Raw genomic sequence first — 22,188 nt, forward strand, 5'->3', positions numbered from 1 at the left:
TAGCAAACTCTTGTGAAAAAATAATAATGATAATAAAGTGAATAATTCTTAAAAAAAAAAAATCTTTCCAAATGTCTCTAACCTTTTAACACCAGATAAAGTTAAAATACTGCTTTGACAACTTTGTGTACCTTTTTTGGTGGTTGTTATAGGGTATGAGTGTGTACTAGAGAGATAGACAGACAGACAGACAGACAAAGAACTCACTCCGGGGGGCGGGGGCGGTGATGGCCATGTTGTAATCCCTTCTCTGTTCTCCTCTCAGCGTTCCGGGCATCCACACACACGTCCAGCATTTTTCTAGCCACCAGGTCCAGGATTCAAACTGCACAGCTGTCCATGTGGGGCCCAGCCACCTTGATCCCCCCACCATCTGCTGGCCCCATACACGTTAATTCTCCTGTATGTGTCAGTTCTGAGTCATTTGCAATGGACTGATCTTTCTCGTCACTATGGGTTGCATTTTCCTGCTCCTTCGTCTGCCTGGTAAGCCTTGACTGGATGTCTGGTGCTTGTCGGGTTCGGGCTACTTCTGTATTCTGATAAATACGACCGAGTCTTGTTAATGACTCACCTGTGTAATCATCGGTGCCACCACGTACAGACAGGAGGGAGGGACCTGAGTTTGGATCTCTTTCTCCCTGGACAGTCTTGACGATTTTCTCTTTCTTGGTCTGGAGGTCCCTTTCCTTGCCAGCCAGGAGCTTACTGCAACCCTTTTCTGCCTTCGCGGTGGATATGTTCCATGAGAATTGGCTTGCCCTTGACTAAGTTCCCTTTCGGCTTCAGGTGTAGGTTCCGACACGTGGTGGCTCATCTTTTTGGATTCACATCACCTTCTGAGAAGCTGGCGACCTTCTGTATCCAGACTGCCTTTCCTGGCATCTGAGCGTTGGCCATATCCTCTCCCCTACCTACCGATGTCCGTGCCTGCCCTAACTGCAGATGAAGGTTTTTCCCAGACTGAACCCAAGTGCGGGCAGTCATGGGCTTGTGGCTGATCAGTCCATCTGTGACCAGCTTCCAGGTCTATGGACGAGAGCTGGCGTGGGCAACTGCGCTGGTCTCTCTGTGGCTCCACCAACCTGCTCTGAGGCACAGTGCAGGCGAGCCACATCTGAGGCTGAGCATGCCCACGGCTGTGGCTGCAGTCCTGTACATATTCTCGAGTTCTGTATCGGGATGCAGTTAGGTTACTTAGATCTCTTTAGGTCCTATTTCCAGGATCCCACAGGAGCATTTAGTCTAGGTTTAGTGATTACTTCCCATCACCGAGGCCAGACACTGCTGAGCCCTCTACTGGATATTCTGTGATGAGGTTTTCACACTCGGGCTGGCAGAAGCAGGCACTATACCCAGCCCTGCCAGGCACTGCTCTCTCCAGTCTTTCCAGAAGATTACACCCTGTGCATAGGCAGGTTCTTCATGCAGCTTTGCCAGTCTGTTAACTATCAAGGGAGACCCTAAACTCTCCAGCCTTCTCTCTGTGCAGCTCTCTCCACGCCATTTCCTTGAGTCGAGAGTCCTTTGTGCCGTGCCTGGCTATCCCTCAAGGGACATGGCCTGACATTCTCTGGAGACATTAAGCTGGGGCAAGCTTTTGTCCCCACTTTCACAAGTCAATGTCCCTCACAGTCGGATGTCCAGTGTCTTGAAAACCACTGCTTCATGTATTCTAGTTTTTCCAGTTGTTTTGGGTAAAGAGGATTTATCTAGCACCTGTTTTCCCACTTGGGGAAGCCTACGTCTCTGTTCATCAAGAATTATTTTAACTTTATTCTATTATTCATTTATTTATTTATTTAAATTTGACCAGAGGTTGGGGGTGAGAGAGATAGAAAAAGAGAGAGAGAGGGAAAGTGAGAAAGCAAGCCGCCAGGTCTGGGACTCAAACCACAGCTGGTCACATGGGAGTCCAGTGCCCTCAACCACCATGCTACCTGCCGGCCATCGAGTTGTAACCAATTACATCTACGGTACTAAATCTGATGATCATGTCTCAGCCCTCATTTACCCTGACATCAACTGCGGCTTCTGGCCGTCTCATCTCTTCCTCAGTTTTGCTTGTAGGTTCCCGAGCACACACTCCTTTGGTTTTACCCCCCACTCGGGCTCTTCCTTCTTGGACTCCTTTCCTGGTCTGACTCATCAGCTCCGGTTAGGGAGTGACTCAGGGTACAGTCTGAACTACTGTCTGTCTGTGCCCACTTGACCTGAGGACCTCACGTAGCCTGGTGACTCTCAGCTTTTGATAACATCTATAGCCGAGGAAACTCAAGTTCCTGTTTCTAGCCTGGACCCCCGTTCACATATCTGGGAGCCAATTAAGCACATTCCCTTGGAGGTCTTAACAGGCCCCTCAGACGTAACATCAAGAACAACTGTTACCTACTGACCCCTCCCTGCAATTCAAACCTCCCACTCTTCCTGCAGCCTTCCCCCTCATATAAGATAAAATGGAATTTCATTGTTTAACTGCTTAGGCCAAACTCTTGGAGCCATTGCCAACTCTCCCCTCTCTCACACAGACTCTCCTTTCAAAATATACACAGAATCCAACCACTTTTTACCACCTCCACTGACATCACCCTGGTATAAGTTACCATCTTCTGCCTGAATTATTGCGACCGCTTCCTAACTGGTCTTCCTGCTTTTCTGCCTTTGCCTTCCTCCACAAAGTAGCCAGAAAGATCCTGTTAACATTTAAATAGGACTATTTTACTTCTCTTCTCAAACTGTCCAATGGTCTCCCCATCTTCCCTGGAGTAAAAGTCAGAATCCTTTCAAAGGCCTCACAAGGTCCACGAGGTCTGGCCTTACTTCTCCACTGACTTCCCTTATCTCCTGCTGTTGGCTCGATGCACGCTGAAATCCTTAAAGGTCTTTGAATACACCAGAAACATTCCCACTTTAGGGGTTTTACACTTACCAGCCCCCTTCGGCTTAGATGTTCTTCCCCTAGGTATCATCTTATCTCCAGTATCCAAACGTCACTTCAGTGAAGCCCTCCCCTCGTGCTCTTTTGGATACAACACGACTTTCTTTCTGCCAGCCCCAGCACTTAAGAGTCCATTGTTTTGGGGTGGCTGGTGGTGTGGGTTAAGGGTGCTAGACTCCCATATGGCTGACTGTGGTGTGAGTCCTGGACCTAGCTAGTGGCTTGCTTTCTTACTCTCTCTCTCTCTCTCTCTCTGGTTAAATTTAAATAAAGAAAGCAAGAAAGGAAGAAAGTAAGTTAGATAGAATAATTCTTAAAAAATAAATTAAAAAGAACCCATGTTTCACATATTACGACTTACTTTATTGCTTCTCTCCTCTCATTAAGCACGTAAGTTTTGGGGCTGGTCTCATGGCCTAGTTTGAGCCTTGGCCATCCCTGGTTTGAGTCTTGGTTCTGGCAGCTTAAAAAACACATCAGGGGAACCAGCAGATAATGTAGTGGTTATATCACTGGACTCCCTTGTATTCGGTCACAGTTTGCATCCCTGACCTGGAAACATCAAACTCAGGCTAGGTGTGTGTGCGCATATGTGCCCAAGATCCTGAGGGGGAATGGAGGAGAAGGGATTGTAGCATGACCATCCCTCTGGGAGGTGATTTCTTGCTTTCTGTCTCTCTATATATCCCTGTCTCTCTGGTGAGCACATGTGCCCGATAGCAAAAATTTCTCTCTCAAAAATCAAACAAACAGGGGACCAGCAGTTGGCATAATGGCTATGTTGCTGGACTCTCATGTAGTCGACCGCGGTTCAAGTTCCAGACCCAGTAACTTAAACTCATCCCGGGTGTGTGTGCCCAAGATCTTGGGAGGAGAAGGGATTGCAGCGTGGCTATACCCTTGGGGGGTGGCTCCTCGCTTTCTGTCTGTCTCTCTCTTTCTTTCTGGCGAACGCATGTGCCTTATAGCAAAAACTAAAAAAAAAAAAAGAAAAGAAAAAAACCCACGCATCAGGTTTGGGAATGAGCAGATGGCATAGCGGTTATGTTGCGGGATTCCCACATAGTCACATAGTTGACCACGGTTTGAGTCCTGGGCCCAGAGGCTTAAAACTCATGCCAGGCACGAGATCCCCAGAGGAGGTCCCCAGAGAATGGAAAAGGGATTACGACATAGCCATCCCCCCAAGGGGTGATTTATTACTTTCTGTCTGTCTCTCTCTCTCTGGTGAGTGCACATGCCCTAAGCAAAAATCACTCAAAAACAAAAAACAAAAAACAAAACCCAGTGGCTTAAAAACTATGCTGGGCATGCACGTGTGTGCACCCAAGATCCCAGGAGGAGAAGGGATGGTGGTGTGGCCATCCCTCCCAGGGGGGTGATTTCTCATTTTTCCTCTCACGGTGTCTGTCTCTCTTCTTTTCTTTTATTTAAAAGTTTGATTTAAATTTATTCATTACTATTATTACTTTTCAGTTTGATCAGAGAGAGAGGGAGAGAGGGAGGAAAGGAAAGTGAGAAAGCAAGGCACACCAGGTCCAGGACTTGAACTGTGGTCAGCCATGAGGGAGTTCAGTACCCTTAACCACACAACCTGCCAGCCTCTAGTCTCTCTTTCTTTCCTGCAAGCCTATGTGCCCTAAAGCAAAAACCCGTTTTAAAAAATAAAACTGGGAACCAGCAGTTAGCCTAATGGCTATGTCGCTGGACTCCCATATAGTCGACCGCGGTTCGCGGACCCGGTGGCTTAAAACTCACGCCGGGCGCGTGTGCGTGTGTGCCCAAGATCCCGAGAGGAGAATGGAGGAGAAGGGATTGCAGCGTGACCATCCCCCCTGGGGGGTGATTTCTTGCTTCCTGTCTCTATGTCTCTGTCTGTCTGTCTGGTGAGCGCACGCGCTCTATAGCGAAAAAACCTCCAAAAAACAAAACCAAACCAAAACTTCACTAGGTTCATGTGCAAGTGTGCCCCAAATCACAACGGGACAGGAAAACGGAGGAGAAAGGACAGCACCATGACGATACCCCACTAGTGGGCAATTTCCCATTCCTACTTCTCTGGGGGGCTGTATGCACTCTCTGGAAATTAAAAAAAAGAAAAAAAGAATTTACATTCTATGATGGCAAGAACTTCTGTTGGTACTTTACATAGCATCTTCAACAATGCCTGACACATGGCAGGTACTCAAATTAACATTAGCTAAATGAATGAACATAATTAGAGGGTTGTAAAAACTGTTCTGAAAATTGTAAATTAATCACCTCAATAAAAGTACTTTACCTGCTCACTTGAACTAGAATTTCTGGTAATGGGATGAAAAGTATTCAGAAAAATGTGTGTCAAAACCTAACATTGCCTGTTGTCTGGCTTCTTTGATTTAGCAAGACTCTTTCAGCTTCACTGCTGCAGCACATGTCAGAAACTCCTTTCTACGGCCAAACGAGACTCCACCGTTTATCTGGTGAGAGCTATCTGGGCATATTCCACCTTTTGGGTATGATGCTATGATCATTTGTGTGGAAGATCTGGAGTGGACAGATGCTTTTTACTCCCTTGGATGTACATTTAGAAGTGGAACTGCCAGGAAACCACAGAGCTTTCTCCTAAAAATAATCTGCAAAGTCTTCACCTATGTAACGCAGAAGTGAATGAGTTTTTAGGTGCAGAATAAGGGCAGAGAGTAGGTTTTATCAACTGCCGTTCCTAAGTCTTAGTTAGTGCCTAGGCACAAACAAGTTATAAATAAATGTCTTAAAGAATTTTTCTTACAATAAGGCCAGCGTTCAATTGGTCTTACCCTCAAGGGATTTTCATTGAGGTATGGAGGCTCTCCTTCTACCATCTCAATAGCCATGATACCCAGAGACCAGATGTCCACTTTAGGGCCATAAGCCTTCCGTGTGACCACCTCCGGTGCCATCCAGTAAGGCGTCCCGACCATAGTACTGCGTTTGCTTTGCTCTGGGGTGATCTGGGCACAGAAACCAAAGTCGGCTACAAAACAAAACGAAACACGGAGTGTTAACAGTCCCCCCGGATGTTTTCGTCCAAACGGTTCACTTCAGGTGACAGCTACAGTTTGACTGCTCAGCCTGTTAAGGATTTTATAAACAAAGAAAACCAGAATGGTTTAGTGAAAGTATTTTGACAATGTGACATTCCTTCAGTTTTCACTTTCCATAAGCAGAGAACAAATGATCAGGAGGTCTTTTTATTCTGAATAATTAATTCTATGCTAAAAAACTTAGGGTAATTAAACTGAAAGAAGTCCAAAAAGAAAGCCAACAGAGGTGGACAACCAAAAGCACACGCAGCGGGCGAGGCAAAAGCTAGGAAGTGAAACTACTTTTGTAAAATAAACAGAACCTAAAAGCACGAGGCACCCACCTTAGCAGAACCCAGAGAAAGAACACGTTTAACTGCAACTGTGTGGACAGGTCTGGACCAGCATTAACCAGCTCCAACCATCACATTTCACAATTCAGGAGCGGGGTGCCTGGTTTATTTCCCACCCAATATAAATTCAGAGGGAAAGCCAGGATTCGAATTTGAATTTTCTCCTCCTTTCCACTGTTAAGCCCATTCTACTCCATATGCAACCACTGTTAACATTTATGTTTGTGAGTTTTAATTCTTTAGTTACGTTTTTACCCCTATGAATAATAGCTATGGACTGCAAGGTTTGTTTTACTTAACTAGGATTTTTTTTTTTTTTTTTTGAGAGGTTTTGGCTACAGGGTGCATGTGCTCACCAGAAAGACAGAGAGAGACAGAGACAGAAAGTGAGAAATCACCCCCCCAGGGGGGGATGGCCACGCCACAATCCCTTCTCCTCCATTCTCCTCTCAGGATCTTGGGTACACATACACATTCGCTCAGCTGAGTTTAAGCCACCGGGTCCAGGACTCAAACTGTAGTCGATTACATGGGAGTCCAGCGACATAGCCATGATGCCAACTGCTGGTCCCTTAACTAGGATATTTTAAACTATCTTGTTTTATTTTTAGAAGCTTTTTTTCCTTTAAGAATTATTTATTTAATTCCATTTGTGACTATCATTATTATTAATTTGACCAGAGACAGAGAGAGAGGGGAAGGGAAAGCAAGAAAGCAAGATGCCAGGTCTGGGACCCAAACCGCAGCCAGTCATGTGGGAATCCAGAGCTCTTAACCACCACGCCGTCTGCTAGCCCCTGTAAATTATTTTTTAAAACTTATTTTTAGAGATCCTTCCATATTAGTACTTGACCTGCTTCAGTTTTTAAAAAAGAATTATTTTATTTACTTATTTTAATTTGACCAGAGAGGCAGAGAGCGAGAGAGACGGAAGTGAGAAAACAAGCCATCAAGTCCAGGACTCGAACCGTGGTTGGCCATGTGGGAGTCCAACGCCCCTAACCACCACGCTATCTGTCGGCCCCGACCCGCTTCACTTTTAATACTATGAAATGTTACAGAATAAAACACACATACACAATTTATTCAGCTATTTCCATACTGCTCCGCAGCTGAGACAGTCGCAGTTCTTTCCAGTGCTGCAGAGGACACCCTTGTGCTTTCTGAGGGGCACACTTTCAGCCACTTTACAGAAGAGAACCCTACAGGTGACCGTTACGTCAGACACCTGCATCACTAAAGGAAGTGACTATAACAAGGCAGGTATTATTTCAATGCCTTGTAAGAATTAAAGCATGTCAGCCTTATAACTAAGAGACAGGTGCATGTATCATTCATTGTATTTGCTCCCATGTCACAAACAAGAAAACCAAGGCACACGCATTTTCAGATAACTTACCCAAGGTCACTGATTTGGTTAAGTGGCAGAGGGAGGATGAAATGATATCCAAAAAAGCCTAGTTCAGTTTCCGTATGTACAGATCCACCAAAAATGTAAACCCACTGGGATTTTTACATAAAGATTAGCCATCTTGGGAACCAGCAGTTAGTGTAATGGCTATGTCACTGGACTCCCACGTAGTCGACCGCGGTTCGCGTCTCGGACCCGGTGGCTTAAATCTCACGCCGGGCGCGTGTGCGTGTGTGCCCAAGATCCCGAGAGGAGAATGGAGGAGAAGGGATTGCGGCGTGACCATTCCCCCTGGGGGGTGATTTCTCGCTTTCTGTCTCTATGTCTCTCTCTGTCTGTCTGGCGAGCGCACACGCCCTATAGCGAGAACCTCTCCAAAAAAAAAAAAAAAAAAAAAGATTAGCCATCTTATACAGTTAACCTGAATTTTCCCCCTTGTCACTGCGAAGGTCCCACATAGCCCGCCCTGATTAAGTCACGCTCTACAAAGGCCGGCAGGTGGTGTGGTGGCTGAGGGCACTGGAATCTCACATGGCTGACCACCGTTCAAATCCTAGACCTGACAGCTTGCTTTCTCACTTTCTAGCTCACTCACTCTCTATCACTCTCTCTCTCTTGTCTGTCCCTCTCTGGTCAAACTAAAATAAATAAATAGTTAAATAAAATAATTCTTTTTTGTTTTTTTTTGAGAGGTTTTTGCCACAGGGCATATGCGCTCGTCAGACAGAGAGAGACAGAGACAGAAAGCGAGAAATCACCCCCCAGGAGGGATAGTCACGCCACAATCCATTCTCCTCCATTCTCCTCTCGGGCATGCACGCACATGCGCCCAGCCTGAGTTTTAAGCCACCGGGTCCGGGACTCGAACCGCGGTCGACTACATGGGAGTCCAGCAACATAGCCACTACGCTAACTGCTAGTCCCAATAATTCTTAAATAAATAAATAAAAGTCATGCTCTACAAAACCCAAAGGCGGCTGACCAGCATGATGAAAAATCCTACTTAACAGATGGCAGGGGACTAGTAGGCTTAATGGCTAATCTGCTGGACTCCCACATAGTCGACCGCGGTTCGTGTCCCGGACCCGGTGGCTTAAAACTCACGCCGGGCGAGTGTGCGTGTGTGCCCAAGATCCCGAGAGGAGAATGGAGGAGAAGGGATTGCGGCGTGACCATCCCCCCTGGGGGTTGATTTCTCATTTTTTGTTTCTATTTCTCTCTCTGTCTGTCTGGCGAGCGCACGTGCCCTATAGCAAAAACCTCTCAAAAAACAAAAAAACAAAAAACAAACAGATGGCAGAAACAAATTTGAATTTATCTCACATTAGTATTATGACAATCCCAGGCAGTATCCCTTAGCATTTTTTTTTTTTTTACATTTTTAATTGTGTAAAGATTTCTCTGAGACAGGCATTACTGCTTTCCTTATTGAACAAAAGACAAAACTAACACAAAGAGATTAAATAACTTGCCCAGACTTATTCAGCAAGTAGCAGATCTTCTATTTAAATCCAGGCTGTCCAATTAAGGTCCCTATTCTTTACCACCAGATTCCCTCCCTCTCCATATAGTAAAACAGAAGAATATTACTAGCAGCTGAGTTCTTAATTAAACAAAAGGCAAGAAATTATAAATAGCAAAACAATGCTATTTGTTACTCACTAAGTTTAACCGATCCTTCCATCCCCAAAAGCACATTGTCACTCTTGATGTCTCTGTGGATCACTTGATTAGCATGTAAAAACTCCAATGCCTGCAGACACTGAACAGAAGAGAAGGCCCATCAATGGACAGTCACTGAGAAGAGGGAGGTTCACATACAGTTACGGCCTGAGTGCTGCCTCTATTCAATCATTTCCAGCACAAGACCGTTCAATATTTGTATCAGTAAATGTAAAAACAAAACCAGAAACAAAAACAAAAAACCTCTTCTATGCAGTTATGAAATTAAGATGACTTAATTAATTAGATCTCTTCCCATCCTCTGATCTTACCCTAAGACGTTTAAATAATGCCTAATCTAGTCTTTTATCTGCCACTGATTAGTTAAAATCCTAATAACATTCCGTCTTAAAGGGTCTCGTGTAAAACGTTGGGTGGTTTATATCATTTCTAGGCCGTTTCAGGTTTAAGTGACTAAAGGTATACGGCACTTGATTAACAGGGACAGGCCCTTCAGAAATCATTTCAACAATCAAAAGTAAACGAGCACACCCCCACTTGAATCTGAGATATATGGAAATCTAGTCCCTGTGAGCCTTGAAGCGGGTACGATTCTGGGTGGTCCTGAAGCTGTTCCTTACTGTGATCCTGGCCATTCCGCCTGTGAAGAAGCTATCCAAACCCTAGACACCAGTGATGGAAAAATACATTTCCTTTTATGTCACATTTCAGAAAGCACTGAGTCAAAATGAAAAAGTAAAATTCCTGCCCTTCCTAACTACAAGAATGAGATGAGATTTTAGAAATCTGCTTGTCTCAATATTTTTTTGTCTTTTGAGATTTTTGCTATAGGGCACATGTATTTGCCAGAGAGACAGAGGGAGAAAGAGAGAGACAGAAAGCGAGAAATTAGCCCCCAGTGGAGATGGCTATGTTGCAATCCTTCTCCTCCATTCTCCTCTCAGGATTTTGGGCAGAAATGCACATGCACCCAGTGTGAGTTTCAAGCCACAGGGTCCGGGACTCGAACTGCAGTTGTCATGTGGGAGTTCAGCACCTTAACCACTAAGCCACCTGCTGACCCGTCCTCAATATTTTTTAATGTGAACTGAGAATATACATTGTAAACTTGGAAAAAGTTGTGTCCTTACTCCCATCAGGATAGAATAACAAAATCTGTATCATCTATAACCACTAAAAAATCACATTAGAAATATTCTATTAATTCAAGGAAAAATAAAAAGAGACATTTCATTAGATTCCGGAAAAGAATAAAGCCTCAGGAAACACTGAGCAAATCAATCGAGATGAACTTCACAATATAAAATTCGTATTCCAGGGGCTAGCAGGTGACATGGTAGTTAGGACAGTTGAACTCCCACTTGGTTAGCCATGGTCTGAGTCCTGGACCAGGTAGCGCACGGGTCACACTGGGTGCATGTGTGTGTGCCCAGGATCCCAGGAGCGAAGTGGAGGAGAGGGGATGGCAGCATGGCTATCCCCTCAGGGGGGTGACTTCTCACTTTCTCTCTTGTTGTCTCTCCCTGGTGAGCACACATGTCCTAAGGCAAAAATCCTTAAAAAAAAAAAAAGGGGGGGGGGCGCCAGCAGGTGGCCTGGTTAAGATACTGGACACACCCACATGACTGACGACAGTTCCTGGACCTAGTGGCTTGCTTTCTCACTTTCTCTCTTTCTGGTCAAATTAAAAATAAATCAACAAGTAAATTTAAATAAATAATACAAAAAATAGTTTTTTTGTTTTCTTTTTCTTTTTTTTAAAGGTTTTTTCTATAGGGCGCATATGCTCGCCAGAGATAGATAGACAGAAAGCGAGAAATCACCCCCAGGAGGGGATGGCCACGCCGCAATCTCTTCTCCTCTCGGGATCTTGGGCACACACGCACACATGCCCGGTGTGAGTTTAAGCCACTGGGTCCAGGACTTGAACTGTGGTCAGCTACATGGGAGTCCAGCAACACAGCCATTATGCCAACTGCTGGTCCCCCAAAACAGTTTTAAATAATTCTTATTTCTTTCTTTCAAAGAGGTGCTCCTTTACAGGTGAACAAAATTAACTCAATTAAAATTTAAAAATGTTTTATAACATCTTAATAAAAGTTGAAAATGGAAGATACATATACTATTCTTACATGAAGTTTACAATCACTTACGTATGAGTATAGAACTGTTGAAAGTCAGATCATAAAAATACACAATATAGGGGCCAGCAGGTGGCATGGTGGTTAAGGGCGCTGGACTCCCACATGGCTGAGGGCAGTTGGAGTCCCAGACCTGGTGGCTTTCTCTCTGACCTGGTGGCTTGCTTTCTCACTTTCCCTCTCTCTCTCTCTGGTAAAATTAAAATAAAGATGAATGAGTACATAAAAAAATTAAATAATTCTAAAAAAAAAAAAAAAAACGCACAATATAGTCTTACGAAATTTTATAATTTTGCCTATAAATTTTATAATTTGTGACAATGTCCCCATCATACTAGTAATACAATGTAGTCGTAGTTTCAATGACAATAAATAAAACCATTAACTTAAATCTATCTATAAAAAAAGGACACAGAAGAGAGAAGGCTTGTTTCATCTTTTAGTATTTATTCAATTCCATTTGTTGTTATTATTTTTTTTAATTTGATAAGAAAGAGCTAGAGAGAGAAAGGAAAGGAAAGCGAGAAAGTAAGCTACCAGATCAGGGACTTGAACTGCAGTTGGCCATGTGGGAATTCAGCACCTTTAACCACCATACCACCTGCTGGCCACAAAGGCTTGTTATTAATGGAGACTTAGGCAGTTTTGCAGAATTCTACTGGTTTAAGCAGAGTATGTCTAGAAATTCATTAATAAATATATGGACATAGCTAGTTTGTTCACCGTTAGCTCAATAAAGTCAGAAGCAGTGACACTTCCGGTAGGCATATCTCCCACCTTGCCGGAGGTGGCTCTCTGCTTCACTGCCCAGTGGTGTATTTTTGAAGACATTCCTTTTTATTCTCAGAAGTGTTCTTGTTTGGATAATAACCTAAAATAATTGCCCTACAGAAATCTGCCTGTTCTTTAAAGATCCAAGTTTTGAGACCCGCAGTTGGCGTAATGGCTACATCACTGGACTCCCATGTAGTCAACCGCGGCTCGCGTCCCGGACCTGGTGGCTTAAACTCACGCCGGGCGCGTGTGCGGGCATGCCCAAGCTCCCAAGAAGAGAATGGAGGAGAGTGGATGGTGGTGTGGCCATGCCCCCTGGGGGGTGATTTTTCGCTTTCTATCTGTCTCTGTCTTTCTGGCCAGCACACATGCCCTATAGCAAAAACCTCTCTCCCCCAGAAAAAAAAAAATTCAAGTTTCATTCTCAAAACGAATTTACAGGGACCAGCAGGTGGCGTGGTGGATAAAGGTGCTGAATTCCCACAGGGCCGATCACAGTTCGAGTCCTGAACCTGGTGACTTGCTTTCTCAATTTCCCTTTCTCTCTCTCTCACTGTCTGATCAAATTAAAGAAATCATAATAACAAAAGGAATTAAATAAATAAATAATTCTTTTTAAAAAATGAATTTACATCTTACAGATGGACAGAGAAGAAATGTTGAATGGAATGGAATGGAGGTCACTTGTAGGAAGGTGTACAGAGACGGTACCTCACAATAAAAACTACCCGTGCAGAAAACTCACCTTTTCACCTCCTACTGATCACACATCAATCACTGTGACTTATCAGAAAGTGATCAGACCCACCTCTCTGCACACAGCAGCAATCTGTGCTTCGTCCATACAGGTTTCCGTGACGACGTCAGTAAGTGACCCGCCAGCAAGATACTCCATCACCACGAACAATTCATCCCCCACCAGGTAGCTAAAGAGAGAACACACAAAACACACTCAAACATAAACCGTGAGCTGCATGCTGAAGAATTCAAACGTTCAGCACTGTACAGTTTGGATAATGGTTCGTCCTCATGCTCATCTTTTGGAATATGGTCCCCAGTATAACAGCAGTGGGAGGTGCTGTTATCCCATTAAGATTTGGGACTAAATGGGCAGCGACTGGACCATGGAGGCATCACTCATGAATGAATTAATGATGTCACGACAATAGTTTATAAAAGGAAGATGGCTGTCCCCAGGTCTCTCCGTGCACATGTCCACCATCCTCTCTGCACTGTCGCCTGGACTGTGACACAGGGTGACCTGATAGCTGCCCCATGCCTTTTACCTTTGGCTACCAGACTTGTGAGTCAAATAAATCTCTATTTATTTATAAATCATCCAGTCTCAGTTATTTCTGTTTGCAACACAACAGTGGACAAGCATACTAAGATTAGGTCATTGGGAAAGTCATGATGCATTTTTCTACGCAAACACTTAAAATAAAAAACAGTTGTGATAATACACATAATATCCTGTTTTGCTTTTTGTTCTGTTATCTAAACTAAATGAGGTTTTGTTTTTTCCCCCTTTATTCATGACGGAGTACACGTGTGTGCACAAAACAGAGAGAGAGAGAGAGAAGAGAGGCAATCTCACAGGGTGTGGTCGTCCTGCAGTCCTGGTCCTGCAGGCTGCCAGCCTGTTGGGTCGAGATGCACGTGTATATGCCTGGGGTGTTTCAGGTGGACTGGGCCCGGAATCTGAACTGTGGATGTCATGTGGAACCCAACTTCTCTTGAATAATGTTCTACCCATTATGCCACAGAGCTGGTCCATAAATTAAATGCGGTTTTGACAGATATGTACAATTTCCCCATAAAGAACCACATTTGAAATAAAAATTCATCTGAGTTTAAAAATCGGGCCAGCCTCATAGGCACATGGCCAATGACAGTGCAAATGCGGGCCCTAACGGGTTGAGACGTGCTGGGTGTGTATGTGTGTATGCCCGAGATCCCAGCGACATGGAGAAATGGAGAAGCACTGCAATGTAACATACCCCACTGCGCAGTGCTCCCACCCCTTCTCTGTCAAGCACATGCACACTCTGATAATTAAAGGGAAATAATTTAAAACTGCTAGGCCAGGGACCAGCAGATGGCATAGTGGTTACATCACTGAACTCCCATGTGGCAGATCACAGTCCAGGTCCTGGACCCGGAGGCCTGAAACTCAAGCCAGATATGTGTGCCCCAAATCCCAAGAGAATGGAGAGAAGGGACTGTGGGGTGACCATCCCCCTGGGGGGGGGTGATTTCTTACTTTCTCTCTCAGTACGCGCACCCAATAGCAAAAATCTCTTCAAACCAACCAACAAACAAAGAAACACACATGTGAGGCTAGTCACCTCTGTCAGTCAAGACATTAATTGGGACCAGCAGTTAGCATAATGGCTATGTTGCCGAACTCCCATGTAGCCAACCACAATTCGAGTCCTGGACCTGGTGGCTTAAACTCAGGCCGGGTGCGTGTGCGTGTGTGCCCAAGATCCCGAGAGGAGAATGGTGGAGAAGGAATTGTGGTGTGGCCATCCCCTCTGAGGGGTGATTTCTCGCTTTCTATCTCTCTGTCTTTCTGGCGAGCGCACGTGCCCTATAGCAAAAACCTCTCCAAAAAAAAAAAAAAAAAAAAAAAAAAAGACATTAATCAATTAACCATAGCGAACCATTCCTGAATATTTCTGCATCCAACCGTTTGCATGACTATAAGCACCACCCCCAACGTCCTTCATTTAGTTGTCTTCTACTTGCCAAGTGGTACCCTGTAGAGAAAGGACCTGCTACCCTTGTCCTTTGGCACAGAACACGCTCTTTTCTCTCTCCTCTCCCTCCTTCGAACTCACTTCTAAGTGCTGACGTTTTACTGTAATCTAACCAAAGTGCCTATCCTCTCTTTAAACCATGAGACCTGAAATGTTCACATAACAAACAAACAAAACCTCTTTTTATAAAAAGAGACTCAGTATAAATACTGAGTTATTTATATTTACCTGTCTAAGAAATTAACTATGTTCGGATTCTTTAATTCTTTCATCACCAGAATCTCATTAATAATCAATTCCTTCTTTGGTTGTTTCTGTAAATTTATCTGTTTGATAGCAACCTGTAATGAGAATTGAAAAACATTAGAACAGATTTTCTAAGAAAACTATCAACATCAATCAGTTAGTGTCACCGACTGGACACGTATGGTATTATACAGTGAGAGTGTAACTTACACATGGCAGTGCTTTTACTCCCACACTACGTACAACGCTCTGCAATACACAGAGCCTAAAATTTTTAGATTTATCTTGAAGTTGATTAACTCAGGTTCATCCTGACACCAGAAATTATCCTCTTTTCATTTCAAACTGGAAAAATAATCTTTTATTTATTTATGATACTAAATTTATAATTCCTCGTTTGTTCCCCTAAGTGAGAGATGGTCTATAAAATTGTATCTAGCAATTCTTATAACATATTCAATTAAAAAAGATTCTTATCGATTAGTCTCAGAGTTACCTAGCTCCCTCCTATATACAAAGGTAACAGTAACATCCAGAAGTGTGAAAAAATAGCTACCTCCTGTCCCAGCGCCACATCAGTAGCAGTGAAAACTGTACCAGATGCCCTAGAAGAGAAGACAACCAGATTTAAGATTTCTAAATCATTTTTATTTATAATAGTCAAAGGATTTACACCTCCAGCAATTGAGGAAAGGTTAAACATTAAGACTTAACATCTTTATTTTTAAAAATAATTTAAAAAAATATTTAATTTTACTCATTCATTTATTTTTAATTTGACCAGAGCGAGACAAAGAGAGAGACAGTGAGAAAGCAAGCCACCAGGTCAGGGACTCGAACCATGGCCAGCCCTGTGGGGGTATTGAACGCCTTAACCACCATGCCACCTGCTGGTTCCCAAGATTTAACATCTTTAAAAGGAGTAAAAACAAACATGAAAGGAAAGAAAAAAAAAAAAGAAGAAGAAGAAGGGCTTGGGACTCCCACATGGCTGACCACGGTTGTAGTCTTGGCCCTGGTGTCTTGCTTTCTCGCTTTCTTTTTGATTTTTATTTATTTATTTATTTATTTATTGAGAGGTTTTTGCTATAGGGCGCATGCGCTCGCCAGACAGACAGAGACATAGAGACAGAAAGCGAGAAATCGCCCCCCAGGGGGGATGGTCACGACGCAATCCCATCTTGGGCACGCACGCACACGCGCCCGGCGTGAGTTTTAAGCCACTGGGGCCAGGACACGAACCGCGGTCGACTACGTGGGAGTCCAGCGACATAGCCATTACGCTAACTGCTGGTTCCCTGCCCGGCATGAGTTTTAAGTCACTGGGTCCAGGACACGAACCGCAGTCGACTACATGGGAGTCCAGCGACATAGCCATTACGCTAACTGCTGGTTCCCTTGCTTTCTCTCTCTGGTCAAATTAAAAATAAAGTTAAATAATTCTTTAAAAAAAAAATCAAGATGTCCATTTGTACACAAGTAACAACGGCAAAATAAAACAAAACCCCCCCCAAGAAACAAAAGAATCTAGTGCAGTTTTTTGTTTGTTTTTAAAGTTTGTTTTTTTTTTTTTGCCACAGGGCATATGCACTTTATGCACTTGCTAGAGAGAGACAGTGGGAAGGAAAGCAAGATAGCATCCCCTCAGGGGGATAGCCAGACTGCAATCCCTTTTCCATTCTCCTCCTGGGATGTTTTGGGCATATACAACAACCATGATTTTCAAGCCCCTGGATATGGGACTCAGACCATGGTCAGCCATGTGGGAGTCCAGTGCCTTAACAACCATGCCACCTACTGGCCCCCCTTCTATAGTTTTAGAAGTACAAAATATTGGGCAAAATTAGATAAAAGACCAATATTCAATGAAATGATCTGATGTTTTAATTGCCTATAATCCTTTAGTAAATAATCCTAGAGATTTTTTTTGAGGGGGGGAGGGAGAGGTTTTTGCTATAGGGCATGTGTGCTCAGAGAGACAGAGAGATAAAAAGCAAGAAGTCACCCCCCAGGGGGAATGGCCACATTGTAATCCCTTCTCCTCCATTCTCCTCTCGGATTCTTTTTTTTGGAGAGATTTTCACTATAGGGCGCGTGTGCCAGCCAGACAGACAGAGAGAGACATTAGAGACAGAAAGCGAGAAATCACCCCCCAGGGGGCATGGTCACGCCGCAATCCCTTCTCCTCCATTCTCCTCTCGGGATCTTGGGCACGCACACACACATGCCCGGTGTGAGTTTTAAGCCACTGGGTCCGGGACGCGAACTGCGGTCGACTACATGGGAGTCCAGCGACATAGCCATTACGCTAACTGCTGGTTCCCTCCTCTTGGGATCTTGAGCATGTATGCACACATATGCGCCCGGCATGAGTTTAAGCCACCAAATCTGGGACTCCAACCGCCGTCAACTACATAGAAGTCCAATGACATAGTCATTAACGCCAACTGCTGGTCCCAGTCTTATGGCCTTTTAAATGTGTTTTATGAACAATTTGCCACCTACCTAATCTTATTTATAAACAATTTGACCAGAGTGAGACACAGAGAGAGACAAAGTGAGAAAGCAAGCCACCAGGTCAGGGACTAGAACCATGGCCAGCCCTGTAGGAGTATTGAGAAATGACACTAGAAGAAAAATGAGATGTAAAGTCAGTTTTTAAATCTCATCTAGAAATAACAGCATAATTTATTCACACAACTCCCCCCAGAGTACCTCTCTTAAAAGAGAGATATTGGGACCAGCAGATGGCATGGTGGTTAAGGTACTGGACTCCCACGTGGTCAACTATGGTTTGAGTTCCAGATCTGGTGGTTTGCTTTCTCATTTTCCCCCTCTCTCTTGCCAGTGTATTTGTCCTATAGCAAATTAATAATAATAATAATAACAACAATAAGAATGAGTTAATTAAAACAACAGTACTATTAAGTGATCAATGTCAGCAGGCAAAAGATACATGCTCTACACCCCGTAAACAGTGAGTTCTGTGGTAATACACTCTTACTTACCCTTGTCCAATTTTTTCATATCTTGTATATTTTTTCTTAGGGTCACCTATGCTCACAATGGTTCCTATTTTAAACAAAAACAAAAGTGGGAAGCTCAGTAGCCGAGTATTTTAAGTGGAAATTAATTTTGATATCATCAATCCTTGTAATGAACTCCACTGATTTTAGAACAGTGGTTTTCAAACACAGCAGTAAGATAAAAAATAATGTATGCTCCAAACACAAAACTAAACAAACTTTGGGAATAAAAGTTAAAAAGTATGGGAAGAAGATAAATTATTTTTATTAAGTTACTTCTACTTGCTTTGTCACAAATGACTATATTTTAGAACAACCAACTGTACCAATTTATCCGAGATTTAGGTTCTCAGGATGTAGGATGTTTTTAGCTTTTTTTTAAAAGAGAGATTTCTGCTATAGGATGCGTAGGCTCGTTGGAGAGAGAGTGAAAGACAGAGACAGAAGGTGAGAAGTCACCCCAGGGGAGTGGGGGTGGCCACGATGCAATCCCTTCTCCTCCTGGGACCTTGGGCATGCATGCACACGCATCCGCCGGAGTTTTAAGCGGCCAAGACTGGAATTGAAACTGCGGTCAGCCACGTGGGAGTCCAGAAACGAGACCATTATGCCATCTACTGGTCCTAATGTTTTTAGCTTTAAAACCAGGCAGTGCTTGAAAATGGTCAAGTTGGTCATTTTTCTTTTCTACGCCAGTGAAATGTATACAACTAGTGATAAGTTATAAAGCTAATTAATCAGAAGTAAATGATATCTTCATGAATAATCTTAAATGGCTTTTCTGACTCTTCCAGTATATCAGCTTTCAATTTAGTGAGGAAACCAGTTACTAACACTGCTTACTAAAATGTTTCATATGAACCAATCAAGCTATGATTTAACGCCTCCCTTGGAAACTTGTGTGTTGAGATTTGGTTGCAACATGATTAGGGGGTGAAAACGTAATCCAACAATGGTGTTAAAATGTGGAGACTCTGGGACTAGATTAGGATTAAGGTCAGGGTGGGGGGGTCCCATCACTGACTCCTGGTAGGTTTATAAGCATGGGGATGAGACCAGAAGACAGACAGATGGACACAGATGCATGTGCACCTGCCTCCACTATGCTGTAAATGCACTCAGATCTTTACCAGACTTAGCCCCTGGACCCTGGACCACCACACTGTGAGCGAATAAACTTCCACTCTCACAAATTACCTAGATGCAGGTATTCTCTGTTTTAGGAGAGTTCAAAGTCATGAGTAAGAAACAGGTTTATAATGTTGGGGGGCTGGCAAGTGGCATGTGGTTAAGGTAGTTGAACTTCCACATGGCCGACAGTGGTCCGAGCCCCGGACCTAGCGGCTTGCTTTCTCACTTTCTCTCTCTCCAAATTAAAAATAAATGAAGTTAAAGAAAAAGAATTCTTTTTTTAAAAAGTTAGAATGTTGGAAATAATGAGACCAGCAGTTGGCGTAATGGCTATGTCGCTGGACTCCCATGTAGGTGACGGTGGTTCAAGTCCTGGACCCGGAAGCTTAAACTCATGCTGGGCATGTGTGCATGCGTCCCCAAGATCCCGAGAGGAAGATGGAGGAGAACGGATTGCAGCGTGGCCATCCCCCTTGGCGGGTGATTTCTCGCTTTTTGTCTCTGTCTTTCTGGAGAGCGCACGTGCCCTATAGCAAAAACCTCCCCCGCTCCCCCCCAAAAAATGAACTTGGAAATAAAATAACATATATTATTATCAGCAAATCAAAACATGAGAAAACTACCCTAAATTTTCACTTGGTAAAAGAAGACAGGGATATACTAAGGAAACTCATAGCAATAAGATGCTAAGGGCAAAAAAATACCAAAAAAAGACAGAGGTTGTAATAGTTAAATGTCATGATTGAATGGTGAGAATTACTATTCTTTCTTTTTAATTAGCAGCTCCCCTAAAAGAAGAAACATTATGTCTATAGAAAACTAAAGTAAAAGTAGGTTTATACTTGAAAGCACTGAAAATACAAGAGCAAGTAAATGCAGAGCATATACATGTTTAAAACAACCCACCTACAAAGTATTTTTCCTGTACGCCTTTAGGTCAGTGTTGTTTATAACTATAAACTGTTACAGACTAGTCATCAGCTACTACTAGTACTCTCTCTAGCACTGTTTACAGTATTTCCAATATTTGATCTAGGTCAATAATAGTTAATGGATTAAAAAGGAGAAAAATATTTTTCTCTGGAATAGATTTTATGCCTATACACCTATCTACAAAGGAAGGTCATTTTGTTTAGTTATTTAGGGACGTTTTTGTAGGGTGATATTTCTAAGCTATGAGTATGCATAAATATATTCAAATCTCCTTTGGCAAAGTTTCCAACTATATCTCTAAGGGAAAAAGTTGGTTTTCTCCCAACTTTTGTACTGGCTACCACAGAGACACTCACTTGTCGGTACGTAATACCTCTCCAAGACACTAGATTATAATTAAAGCTATTGTTCTTATAAGGAAACTATTTAGTCCTCGGATGCCAATGAGAATTGCTTCATGGTAACCAAAACGCAAGGCAACGGTCACCATAATGAGGGATTGAGGCTAGTAGAATGTGTGTCACTGGCAAAAGGTCTCAAAGCCGCTTCCAGTTGGCATAAGCCGCCAGGCGGCCTTCCTGGGGCCCATTCACCAGCTCGCAGCTAGGAGTCATGCTTAGGCTCGTCTGACCTATTTCCTTCAGTTATACTTTCAATGATCTTTTGTGTACCTGTTAGGGGAAAACAGACTCGCAAGCTAAAAAGTAGCACCCTCTCCTTCATTTAGAAAGAAAAACAATTTATTCTTTATGCCTTACATCAAATTAGAAGGTACGAATTAAAATAGACCTGGCCAAATGTTTTAAGAGTTGATAGCAATGTAAGAATAACGTAAAATGTAGGTAACATACTTAATTTCTCCATAATCTCTTCATCTGTCATTTTGGTCTTCTTTTTCTGTTTGTCTGAAGACTTGGCACCACTGTCAACATTAGAATCACCAACTGGTGCAGGAATAGGGTCAATTACAGACCGGGTGTAAATCTATAGAGACACAGTTCGTCACTGAGATGTCAAGAAAAATACTTGCAGATACGCTTACTGGCACACTATTCAGCTCCTTGGTTTTAAACACAAACTAGGTTGTCTCTTCTGTTGTTCTAAAGAACGGGAATAATGTTTGCAGCCTATTAAAAATAAATGTGAACTAGAAAAAATAAATGTGAAGCATTTTCTTTAGGCACAGCAGGTATATATTTTAAAAGTCTGTCCAGCAAAACAGCAAGTCAGGAGTAAAATTTAAGTGTGCCCAGATCTAAAATGGAAGATGACAATGTAGCAAGAAAGAAATAGTTTTTAAAAACCACATTAAAATTAAAAAAAAAAAGAAAGAAAATCACATTTTTACCATTAAAGAGAAAATACAAAAGAATAAAAACTTTAATGTTGAAGTAACTATTATTAATTCCCACAAAAATGTTCACACCCATATGTCTACCATTTCATTTCAAACAGCTAGTTCTGAGAGGGAAAGAAAATGGAGGCTCAGGACCAGCAGTTAGCGTAATGGCTATGTCGCTGGACTCCCACGTAGTCGACCGCAGTTTGCATCCCAGACCCAGTGGCTTAAAACTCACATCGGGTGCGTGTGCGTGTGTGCCCAAGATCCCGAGAGGAGAATGGAGGAGAAGGGATTGCGGCGTGGCCATCCCCCCGGGGGGGGTGATTTCTCGCTTTCTGTCTCTCTGTCTCTCCCTGTCTGTCTGGCGAGCACACATGTCCTATAGCAAAAAATCTCTTCAAAAA

The 22,188-nt window shown here is 43.2% G+C and overlaps 1 protein-coding gene across 1 annotated transcript in view; it reads right to left on the reverse strand.

The window, feature by feature from the left end:
• PAK2 (p21 (RAC1) activated kinase 2) overlaps positions 1-22,188 on the reverse strand; it is a 45,569-nt gene that overhangs the window by 9,455 nt on the left and 13,926 nt on the right. Inside the window, exons 6-12 of the mRNA XM_006156771.3 lie at positions 21,294-21,426; positions 18,361-18,424; positions 15,909-15,957; positions 15,335-15,447; positions 13,153-13,270; positions 9,409-9,508; positions 5,737-5,933 (exon numbers count right to left, since the gene is read on the reverse strand). Of these exons, the coding sequence (XP_006156833.1) occupies positions 5,737-5,933; positions 9,409-9,508; positions 13,153-13,270; positions 15,335-15,447; positions 15,909-15,957; positions 18,361-18,424; positions 21,294-21,426 (774 nt within the window). The remainder of the gene's footprint in view (positions 1-5,736; positions 5,934-9,408; positions 9,509-13,152; positions 13,271-15,334; positions 15,448-15,908; positions 15,958-18,360; positions 18,425-21,293; positions 21,427-22,188) is intronic.

The sequence above is a fragment of the Tupaia chinensis genome, unplaced genomic scaffold (assembly GCF_000334495.1).
Source record: "Tupaia chinensis unplaced genomic scaffold, TupChi_1.0 Scaffold000515_1, whole genome shotgun sequence".
Classification (NCBI taxonomy): Eukaryota; Metazoa; Chordata; class Mammalia; order Scandentia; family Tupaiidae; genus Tupaia; species Tupaia belangeri.